General features: G+C 38.6%; 1 protein-coding gene across 4 annotated transcripts in view; it reads right to left on the bottom strand.

The window, feature by feature from the left end:
* The window catches only part of SPAG17 (sperm associated antigen 17), a 259,499-nt gene that overhangs the window by 154,421 nt on the left and 92,895 nt on the right, over positions 1-12,183 (bottom strand). For all 4 annotated transcript variants that reach the window (XM_060401722.1, XM_060401717.1, XM_004002384.5 and 1 more), the window contains 5 exons: positions 12,012-12,117; positions 11,677-11,789; positions 6,684-6,821; positions 6,485-6,598; positions 3,514-3,664 (listed from right to left, as the gene is read on the bottom strand). In XM_060401722.1, the coding sequence (XP_060257705.1) occupies positions 3,514-3,664; positions 6,485-6,598; positions 6,684-6,821; positions 11,677-11,789; positions 12,012-12,117 (622 nt within the window). The remainder of the gene's footprint in view (positions 1-3,513; positions 3,665-6,484; positions 6,599-6,683; positions 6,822-11,676; positions 11,790-12,011; positions 12,118-12,183) is intronic.

Consider the following 12,183-nt stretch of genomic DNA (forward strand, 5'->3'; position numbering starts at 1 on the left):
TAGTGCAGGAGACCCCAGTTAGATTCGGGGGTTGGGAAGATCTGCTGGAGAAGGGATAGGCTACCCACTCCAGTATTCTTGGGCTTCCCTTGTGGCTCAGCTGGTAAAGAATCCATCTGCAATGTGGGAGACCTGCGTTCAATCCCCGAGTTGGGAAGATCCCCTGGAGAAGGGAAAGGCTACCCACTCCAGTATTCTGGCCTGGAGAATTCCACTGACTATATAGTACATGGGGTTGCAAAGAGTTGGACATGACTGAGCAACTTTCACTTAAACATGAAGAAGGATAAAAGAGGAAGGAGAGGTGGAGGAACAAGGGTTCAGGATGGGACATACGAGCAGGATATGTGTATGGGAAGTTTCAGTGATGGCAACAAAAATAAGAATCTTGTGTAATTTACAATGTGGGGAATACAGCCAATATTTTATAATAAATATAACTGGAGAGTGACCTTTGAAAATTGTATAAAAAAGAATATGTGTTACACATTTTCCCCATAAAAGACAAAAGCAAATGTTAGCATACTAATCATCCTCTTCTTATCCTTGGTTTCCTTTTCTTTTTAAACTTAATAGGAGGCTGTTCCATATCATGATAGAGATAGCCCTCCAGGTTGTTAAGATACATGATCTTGTACCACACAGGTGTCTGATATTTTAATGAGAGCTTTTGATGGGCTAGTTTGTTTCTAGTATTTTGCTACTGTGAAAAATGATTCAATAAATGTACTTTTTCATATTAAAAAGAAAAGAATCCTGTGCTGTGTGTAGAACCAAGGTAGAGAGAGAATGAGGTCATATCACAAGGCAGAAGGAGAAGAGGAAAGGACAGATGTTCTCAGGACACCAGGAAGAGGATGATTATGGAAATAATAGACATGACACACCCAGGCCCATTTCCATGAGGTTGACAGCATGACAGTATTAAAAATTTTGTTTCTTTTTTTTCAGTTTCTTCAATAAGTGGTGCTGGGGAAACCAGACAGCTAATGTGTAAAAGAATGAAATTAGAGCACTTCCTAATACTATACACAAAAATAAACTAAAAATGGGTTAGATACCTAAATTATAGACCAGAAACTATAAAACTCTTAGAGGGAAACATAGGCAGAGTACTCTTTGACATAAATGGCAGCAAGATCCTCTAGGACACACCTTCTAGAGTAATGGAAATAGACAGAATAAACAAATTGGACCTAATTAAACTTAAAAGCTTTTGCACAGCAAAGGAAACCATAAACAAGGTGAGATGACAACCTTCAGAATGGGAGAAAATAATTGCAAACAAAGCAACTGACAAAGGATTAATCTCCAAAATACACAAGCAATTCATGTAGTTCAGTATCAGAAAAGCAAACAACCCAATCAAAAAATTGAGCAGAAGGCTTAAGCAGACATTTCTCCAAAGAAGACATACAGATTCATAAATACATGAAAAAATGCTCAATAGCACTCATTATTAGCAAAATACAAATCAAAAGTACGATCAGGTATCACCTCACACTGGTCAGAATGTGCTGCTGTTTAGTTGCTAAATCATGTCCAACTCTTTCTGCAATCCCATGGACTGTAGCCCACCAGGCTCCTCTGTCCATGGGATTTCCCAGGCAAGAATACTGAAGTGGGTTGCCATTTCTTTCTCCAGGGGATCTTCCTGACCCAAGGATCAAACCCACATCTCTTGCATTGGCAGGCAGGTTCTTTACCACTGAGATATCCCCTCACACTGATCAGAATGGCCAACATAAAAAAATCTACAAACAATTAATGTTGGAGGGGATGTGGAGAAAAGGGAACCTCTCTTGCAGAGTTTGTGGGAATATAAATTGATACAGGCACTATGGAGAACAGTATGGAGGTTTCTTAAACTAGGAATAAAACTACCATTATGACCCAGCAATCTCACTACTGGGCATATACTCTGAAGAAACAGTAATTAAAAAAAACCACATGTACCCCAATGTTCATTGCAACACTATTTATAATAGCTAGGACATGTCTTAGATGTCTATCAACAGAGGAATGGATAAAGAAGGGGTGGTATACACATACACACACACACACACACACCAATATTACTCAGCCATAAAGGGAACCGATTTGAATCAGTTGTAGTAAGGTGGATGCACCTAGAGCTTGTTATACACAGTGCAGTAAGTCAGAAAAAGACCAAATATCATATATTAGTGAATACGTATGGACTTCAGAAAAATGGGACTGAGGAGCCTACTTGCAGGGCAGGAACAGAGATGCAGATGTAGAGAACAGACTTGTGGGCACTACAGGAGAAGGAGAGGGTGGGACCAACTGAGAGAATGTCATGGAAACATATGCATTACCATGTGTTAAAACAGTTAGTGGGAAGCTGCCATGTAACATAGGAAGCTCAATCCAGGGCTCTGTGACAACCTAGAGGGGTGGGATGGGGTGGGAGTTGGGAGGGAGGATCAAGACGGAGGAGACATACGATACTTATGACTGATTTATGTTGTTGTATGGAAGAAACCAACACATCATTGTAAAAAAATTATCCTTCAATTAACATTTTTAAAAATCTGGCTATTACTAAGGCTACTAAAAAATGAAAAAAAGAAATCAAAGTACAAAGATTTCATAACTGTCTTAGAGTTAGATGAAAGGAGAAGGAACAATCTGCATTTTTTTAAATCTAGATCAAATCAAGATGTCTATGTAATTTCCTATTTCTTCTTATAAGCAGCAATATATCTGCCTATTGCTTCAGCTGGAAATAAGATTTGTGTTTCAGGAAATGATTGTCTTTATCTTGAAATCCCCATGAGCTCTGCAATAAGAAGCTGAATTTTAGATATTTTTAATGACCCTTCTTTCTACTGTCCTTAAAGAACATACAACACACCTTCCTATTGTGAGAGATGAACTGGAATTAACACTTAGCATATGGCTCAGCGAGTGAAGAATCCACCTGCAATGCAGGAGACACAGGAGACATGGGCTCAATTCCTGGGTTGGGAAGATCCCTTGGAGGAGGAAATGACAACCCACTCCAGTATTCTTGCCCAGGAAATCCCATAAACGGAGGAGCCTGGAAGGCTAACAGTCCAAAGGGTCACAAGGAGTCAGAAAACCACTGAGCACACGTGCATACACACCACACCCAGGCATACACACTGCCCACGAGGGGTACTCTCAGTTCTCCTCTTAACTAGGATGGGGACTACCATGTCATCTCCAATCCTGTTAATGAGTAGACGGGGAGAGGGAGGCAGGGAGGAGGAAGAAAGAAGGGGATTACTCTTGTCATAGAAACACAGCAGAATGAAAACCCAGGGCATCAAATTGAAGAATGTTGTAGTTATCATCCTGCTGTTAATGACATTAATCAAAATAAAAAGAAACTGTAGTCAATCAAAATACTCCCCAGCCTCTGAAAGGACAATAACAAAAATCTTTTTGCAGATGGGGGTATAATCATTAGAGGCACACATGACCATAAATGAATGAGTTTAAGCTACAATGAAGCAATGTACTCACCACTTGTACAAAAGTGCATGAGCTCATGAATTGTAGCTAGACGTTTCGTGCTATTCCATGGCGGAGGTAGAGGGAATTTAAGGAATTCCCACAGTGGCAACTTGGACTGCATCTCTTGTTCAATTTGAACTGGATCAAAATTCTTTAGGTCCTGATGAAAAAGAGCAATGTGACAGAAGACGTTAAAATAAGCTGTCAACTGCCTTATGCATATGGAGAAGGCAAAACATGATACCTTTGCTCTCATTATCTGGGAACAGGGGAAATCAATGGTAATTGGGGAAGACAAACCGTTGGTATTTTGCTGAAGGTCAAAAAAGCTACTTCTCACTTTGCCAGAGATTCTTGGTGCACAGAAATGATGGATTCCTTATTCACAGTGACAAACTGCCAAAGTCTCAAATATATTCCTGCCTCCCTTCTTAGATTCTTTTCTTGCCTCCACTAGTGTTTTTTTTCCATATTAGCAGATATATAAAGCACATAACTATAAGGTTTTAATACATATTTGGTGTAGCTGAAATGAATTTAATGGTTCATTGACCCTCTATACGTGGACCAGTTTTCTTTGCTGGTGTACTTTTTCTTTCATTCATGTCTTACTTTGCAGGTATCTACTTTGTAGATTACTTTTAATCAGCATTGGTAAGCTATTGAATTAAGATTTCTAGCATTTCTCCTATAGTCAGGAACAAGACAAGGGTGCCCACTTTCACCACTACTATCCAACATAGTTCTGGAAGTTTTGGCCACAGCAATCAGAGCAGAAAAAGAAATAAAAGGAATCCAAACTGGAAAAGAGGACATAAAACTCTCACTGTTTGCAGATGACATGATCCTCTACATAGAAAACCCTAAAGACTCCACCAGAAAATTACTAGAGCTAATCAATGAATATAGTAAAGTTGCAGGATATAAAATCAACACACAGAAATCTCTTGCATTCCTATACACTAATAATGAGAAAATAGAAAGAGAGATTAAGGAAACAATTCTATTTACCATTGCGATGAAAAGAATAAAATACTTAGGAATATACCTACCTGAAGAAACAAAAGACCTATATATAGAAAATTATAAAACACAGGTGAAAGAAATCAAAGAGGACACTAATAGATGGAGAAATATACCATGTTCATGGATTGGAAGAATCAATATAGTGAAAATGAGAATACTTCCCAAAGCAATCTATAGATTCAATACAATCCCTATCAAGCTACCAATGGTATTTTTCAGAGAGCTAGAACAAATACTTTCACAGTTTGTATGGAAATACAAAAAAGCCTCAAATAGCCAAAGCAATCTTGAAAAAGAAGAATGGAACTGGAGGAATCAACCTGCCTGACTTCAGGCTCTATTACAAAGCCACAGTCATCAAGACAGTATGGTACTGGCACAAAGACAGAAATATAGATCAATGGAACAAAATAGAAAGCCCAGAGATAAATCCACTCACCTATGGACACCTTATCTTTGACAAAGGAGGCAAGACTATACAATGGAGAAAAGACAATCTCTTTAACAAGTGGTGCTGGGAAAACTGGTCAACAATTGGTAAAAGAATGAAACTAGAACACTTTCTAACACCATACACAAAAATAAACTCAAAATGGGTTAAAGATCTAAACGTAAGACCAGAAACTATAAAACTCCTAGAGGAGAACATAGGCAAAACACTCTCCGACATAAATCACAGCAGGATCCTCTATGACCCACCTCCAAGAATATTGGAAATAAAAGCAAAAATAAACAAATGGGCTCTAATTAAAATTAAAAGCTCTAAGCAAAGGAAACTCTAAGCAAGGTGAAAAGACAGCCTTCAGAATGGGAGAAAATAATAGCAAATGAAGCAACTGACGAATTAATCTCAAAAATATACAAGCAACTCTTGCAGCTCATTTCCAGAAAAATAAATGACCCAATCAAAAAATGGGCCAAAGAACTAAACAGACATTTCTCCAAAGAAGACATACAGATGACTAACAAACACATGAAAAGATGCTCAACATCACTCATTATCAGAGAAATGCAAATCAAAACCACAATGAGGTATCATTTCATGCCAGTCAGAATGGCTGCTATCCAAAAGTCTACAAGCAATAAATGCTGGAGAGGGTGTGGAGAAAAGGGAACCCTCTTACACTGTTGGTGGGAATGCAAACTAGTATAGCCACTATGGAGAACAGTGTGGAGATTCCTTAAAAAAACTACAAATAGAACTGCCATATGACCCAGCAATCCCACTGCTGGGCATACACACCAAGAAACCAGAATTGAAAGAGATACGTGTACCCCAGTGTTCATCACAGCACTGTTTACAATAGCCAGGACATGGAAGCAACCTAGATGTCCATCAGCAGATGAATGGATAAGAAAGCAGTAGTACATATACACAATGGAGTATCACTCAGCCATTAAAAAGAATACATTTGAATCAGTTCTAATGAGGCGGATGAAACTGGAGCCTATTATACAGAGTGAAGTAAGCCAGAAAGAAAAACACCAATACACTATAATAACACGTATTATGGAATTTAGAAAGATGGTAGCGATAATCCTGTATGTGAGACAGCAAAAGAGACACAGGTATAGAACAGTGTTTTGGATTCTCTGGAAGAGGGCGAAGGTGGGATGATTTGGGAGAATGGCATTGAAACATGTATATTATCATATGTGAAAATAATTGCCAGTCCAGGTTTGATGCATGATACAGGATGCTCGAGGCTGGTACACTGGGATGACCCAGAGGGATGGTATGGGGAGGGACGTGGGAGGGGGGTTCAGGATGGGGAACACATGTACACCCATGGCGGATTCATGTCAATGTATGGCAAAACCAATACAATATTGTAAAGTAATTAGCCTCCAATTAAAGTAAATAAATTTATATTAAAAAAGATTCTACAGCTAAATAATTACAAATGATCTTTCTTGCATCAGTTATCCTCTGGGTAACTCGGTCAATTATTACCTTTAGCATGTACTTCTTGTGGGCGTGGGCATCATGATAGTTAAGCAGGAGAGGGCCTGTTTGCACTGGTTTGCTTTCATTTTCTTCTTCAGATAAGAATATTTCATGGAGATTCTATTCAAATTAAAATAATGATTTTAAGAGAGAATTCATACTTTTCAAAGCATGCATACTTTTTGGATTTCTCATACCATCTGACCTTTTTCTCCCTCTCTGTCAGACAGAGAGAGGGCAAGATGGATACGATGTGAGCTGCTATTCTGTAGTCCAACCCATCTGCCCTGGGAGGCAGCTCTACAAGACTTGGTGGGACAAGATCTTCTTCACTTGCTACAACCTGTTGATAGAAAGAGTTGGGAGGAAAGAAAGTCACTCAGTCGTGTCCGACTCTGTGACCCCATGGACTATATACAGTCCATGGAATTCTCCAGGCCAGAATACCAGAGTGGGTAGCCTTTCCCTTCTCCAGGGGATCTTCTCAACCCAGGGATCGAACCCAGGTCTCCCACATTGCAGGCAGATTCTTTACCAGTTGAACCACAAGGGAAGCCCAAGAATACTGGAGTGGGTAGCCTATCCCTTCTCCAGTGGATCTTCCAGACCCAGGAAACAAACCAGGGTCTCCTGCATTGCAGGTGGATTCTTTACCAAGTAAGCTATCAGGGAAAAGTTGGGAGGTATTAGTTTTAATGGTCAGCTCTTTATTGATATTTATGTATTTCCTTTGCTTTTAGTAAAAAGAAGGCAGTTTCTACCCAAAAGTATGGTGATTATACAAAGTGGCAGTATAATTAACCAGTGACTACCAAAATAAAAGGGGTAATGTTTAAAACCCATGTATTGAAGTATAATTTTAATGCATGCATGAGAACAGACAACACAAAATGCAAATGGTAAAAAACAAAATTTACCATAATAGAAATAAAAATAACAATATTAATATATATTTTAATGATTCATTCATTCTCTTAAAGCACTCAAAACCTTGATTTCATATCTTTGGATCCAATAAATATTTATTGAGTGCCTAGCACATGCTAAGCATGTGTGGGGCACTTTTACGTACATTATCTCATTTAAGCCTCACAGCAATATTGCCAAGCGGGTATTATTTCCTATTTTACATAAATGGAACTAGAGTGAGTGAAATTAGGTGCCTGGCCCTAATTAGTAGTTCAGAAACTAATTTAGACTACTAAAAAGTAGTCCAAAACTACTTAGTGGGTGGAACTGGGGGTTCAGGTTAAATCTCCAAGATAGAAAAGTTATAGACAGTGAGATAAGGGTAATATTCTGCTTTTTATGGGGAAAGTGAGGTCTAGAAATATTGATCATCTTGTTCAATTTTACATGGTAAACAAAATAGTTGAAATGTAATCAAGATAGGCACCTAATTTATAATTGTTCTCTTCACCTTAAATACTGAAATCACCCTCTGATTTCACACCCCTCTGCAGGAGTTCTCAACCTTGAAACTTAAGGCATTTGGACTAGATGCTTTTTGTCATGGGGGCTATCTTGTGCACTATATGGAATGTTTAGCAGCATCCCTGGCCTTGAGCCATTTGATGCTGGTAGAACACCTTCAACTGTGGCAACCAAAAGTATTTCCAGACATTGCCAAATGCCCCATTTGAGGCAACTCCCCCTGTTGAGAACAATAGCAAAACAGTCTTACACTCTTACTGTTTATCAACACCTTACTTTTCAAATAGTCACTCCTATCTCCACTTTCTCTCTTCCTACCATCTCTTGGATCCACTCCGATCACAAAAGACCATATGGAACTGTTCCAACTCTGAAATGTTAAAAATTCTAATATTCCCTCTAATAATATCCCACCCGATTCCTCTTATATTTTAATTCTTCATCCCTTTATTATTAAGCTTGTGTTCAGCCAACATGTATCTTTTATCGGAGTCTATGTGTCAGGCACTGAGCTCATCAACTGTCTGTCACCTTTGGTACCTGGAAAACAGTAGATGGTTAATAAATGTTTGTTGCTCTAAGTTGAAAAAAATAAGGAAGACTAAGATAAATAAAATGATACTATAAGCTCTCTAAGGCTGTTGAACTTTTATAAATGTATTGGTATAGTAAAATACTGATCTCAAAATGTTATTGGGTAATTAAAGGCAAATAAATGTAAATGTGTTTACCTAATTGGTTAGAAGACTAAAGCAGTCAGCAAACAAAATATATAATGGAGGTAACAGAGATGATAGAGTCTAAAAACATTTTAATATTCAGTGAGATAAAGGAATGTGTTACGTACATGAAGCAAGAACAATAGGCAGTTATAAGGTAAATTAAAGAATTTATCATTTTAAAAAGTTACTGTTGAAACAAAATTTCACGAGCAGACTGGACTCCATAGAAAAATGAGTTAGTTGGAAATCTTAAGCTGAAAGTCTCAAAGGGGTAAAGTTGCAAGAAAATTTCAAAAACATGGAGGAGAAACCCAGAAATTCCAACATCCATCTAATAATAAGTGTGTGTGTGTTCAGTTACATCCAACTCTTTGCAACACTTTGGACTGCAAACTTGCAGGCTCCTCTGTCCCTGGGACTTTTTGGGCAAGAATACTGGAGTGGGTTGCCATTTCCTCCTCCAGGAGATCTCCCTGACCCAGGGATCAAATCTTCATCTTTCTGCATTGCAGGCAGATTCTTTATTGCTGAGCCATCAGAGAAGCCCTAATAACATTTAGGATAAATAAATAGAAATAATATTTGAAGACATAATTGAACAAATACATATCGTGTCTATTATGGGTTAGGTTATTGGGTGCTGAACAGAGAGCAATGAACAAGACTAGATTAGGGACTTCATTGGCAGTCCAGTGGTTACGAGTCTGCCTGCCAACGCAGGGGACACGGGTTCAATCCCTGGTCCGAGAGGATTCCATATGCCTCAGGACAACTAAGCCCACACACTGTAACTCTTGAGCTCATAACTCTTGTGCACAGTAGACCTCATCCTCTGCAAACAAGAGAAGCCACTGCAATGAGAAGCCCATGCACTGCTACTAGAGAGTAGCCCCCACTCCCTGCAACTAGAGAATACCCGCAGGCAGCAGTGAAGACTCAGCACAGCTGAGAACAAATAAAACAAAAAACTAAGTCAGGTCCCTACTTGCATGAAGCTTACATTCTAGTGAGAAGAAGGAAGACATAAAGCAAAGAAACATATTCTTGCAAAAGCAGTTGTTGTAAGAAAGTAAAATAAGGTGAAGCAGTAGAGAGCACTTTTTGTTGTCGTGGGCCTTCTTTAGACCGAGTGGTCAGAGAAAGCCTACCTCAGGAGCACTGTGTTCTCTGGGGACTGAATGACTGAGTATCCAACAGGCAGACATGTGGGAGCAAAATTTTCCAGGAAGGGAAGTTAGAGTGAAAACACTAAGGTGGAATTAGTATATGTAAGGAAAAACTAGACGGTCTATGACCAATGGTATGAGTGTGTGTGTGGTGGGGGGCAGGAAATGACAGAAGCAGCCCAGAACCATATTTTTAGTATCTTTATGGATCAGCATAAGGAATTTTGATTTTACTCAGAATGTTATCAGAAACCAGACTTTAATCTTTTCAATCATAAAGACAATGATAAAACAAATCCATATCTACACACACCCTTGTGTTATCAATTATAAAAAGAAAACTCCAATAGCTGCCAGAATGAAAAAATAGATTACTTATAAAGGAAAATATTCATTGGAAGGGCTGATGCTGAATCTGAAGCTCCAATACTTTGGCCACCTGATGTAAAGAATTGACTCACTGGGAATGACTCTGATGATGGGAAAGATTGAAGGCAGGAGGAGAAAGGGACGACTGAGGATGAGATGGTTGGAGGGCATCACTGACTCAATGGACATGAGTTTGAGCAAACTCAGGAAGACAGTGATGGACAGAGAAGCCTGGTATGGTATAGTTCATGAGGTTGCAAAGAGTCAGACACGACTTAGCAACTGGACAACAAAAATAAAGGGAAAAGTATCCAGTTGACGTCAGACTTCTTATCAGCAACTTGAGAAGGAAGACCACAACAGAGCAATGCTATGAAAATACTTTTCCACGTAGACTGATAAGATTCAAAAGCAGTTTCTGTCACTTACTGCTTGGACAAGTTACTTAACCTCTTTTATGCCTCAGTTTCCTTATCTGCAAAATGGAAATAAAAATGGTTCCTGCTCCCTAGGGTTATTCCAAGAATTAAATGAGCTAATAACACTCAAATGCATATATAGCACTCATAAGAATTGACCATGTGTACTAGGTCATACAGGAAGTCTGGGAAATTAAAAAAAATTTTTTTTAACACCCAGATCGATCATGTTTACTGACCGTAATGGAATAAAATTAGAAATGGACAACAACCAGTGGAAATTAAAAGACTTAGAACTGAGTACACTGAATGCATTATGATGTGTCCAAGAAATACTCAAAATGCATAGGCTTAAGTAAAGTGAAATAGAAAGTAAACCAAGTGAACTTTCAATTAAAATGAATTGCTAAATAAACCAAAGAAAGTAGGAAGAAGGAAATAATAAAGATAAGTGAAGAAATTAGTAAAGTAAAAAGGAGCGGATCAATGAAAAAAATGCTGGTTTTTTGTAAAGACCAACAATCGATAAACCATTGACATCTATGATCATGAAAAGAGGGCACTAATAAGTAACACTGGTCATAGGGAAGGGACATAACTGATACAGAGAGAATTTTTAAATGTATATTAGTGAATAAAGGGCTTCTAGGATATTGAAAACACAAATAAAATGGACATTCATTTTAAAAGATGAATGACTAAAATTGGCCTCAAAAATAGAAAAATCTGATTAAATATACAAGAGTAAAAGAAACTTTAAATGCAGTTGAAGACCATTAACCACCCCGTCCACCTGCCCAATTCCTTTCCCTTTCATTAAAATGACACCTGATAGTATTTAAACATATGTCTACCAAAACTTCAGGGCATGTTATATAAATGGTTCCAGAGCATAGCAAAGGAAAGAGGATTGAAGCTCATAAGAAAATTTTAGCTGTATCTAAAATGTCCTAATCTTTGTAAAGGAGAATGCATTCAGGTATTATGAGCCTATTTTTAAAATAGTTTTTTTGAAAAAGAAAGGGAGATGAAGTACCTGACTACAGGTCGCCTCCCTGGGAAGAAAGCTCCAGGATCTACCCACCTACCTGTTCCAGCATACAATGCAGTATCAAGGGCACAGAAATGAATTCTTCTGGGATTGGATTCAGCAAATCATTGTAGTATCTCATGTCTACTTCATTTGTGATGATGGAAGCCACTGTAAAAGATGCAAAATATAGTTGCTCAGTTAAAATGTGCTGTCCATTTCTTCCATCCACAGATTCAAACTCTGATCATGCCCTGATGAACCAGGAGCTAGGGGTGGAGATAGATGTGTAAACAACCTGGAGGACAATCATCCCCTAAAGCGCCAGCTCCCAACACTGATTTCCCTAAAGCACCAGCTCCTGACACTGATTCCCAGCTGTTCCATACATGCCTGGTGGTGGTGGTAGCAGTGTTGCTGGAGGAGGAGCTGGAATCTGTGGCTCTTCATATGGTTGTGTTTTCTTCTTTCCAGGGATTGCAACAACAGGTTGTGGAGGCTAAAAGAACAATTAAAAAGGAACAATTGAAACATCCAGTTGAGAGATGCTTTCATCCAATGCTGG

The sequence above is a fragment of the Ovis aries genome, chromosome 1 (genome assembly GCF_016772045.2).
Source record: "Ovis aries strain OAR_USU_Benz2616 breed Rambouillet chromosome 1, ARS-UI_Ramb_v3.0, whole genome shotgun sequence".
Lineage (NCBI taxonomy): Eukaryota > Metazoa > Chordata > Mammalia > Artiodactyla > Bovidae > Ovis > Ovis aries.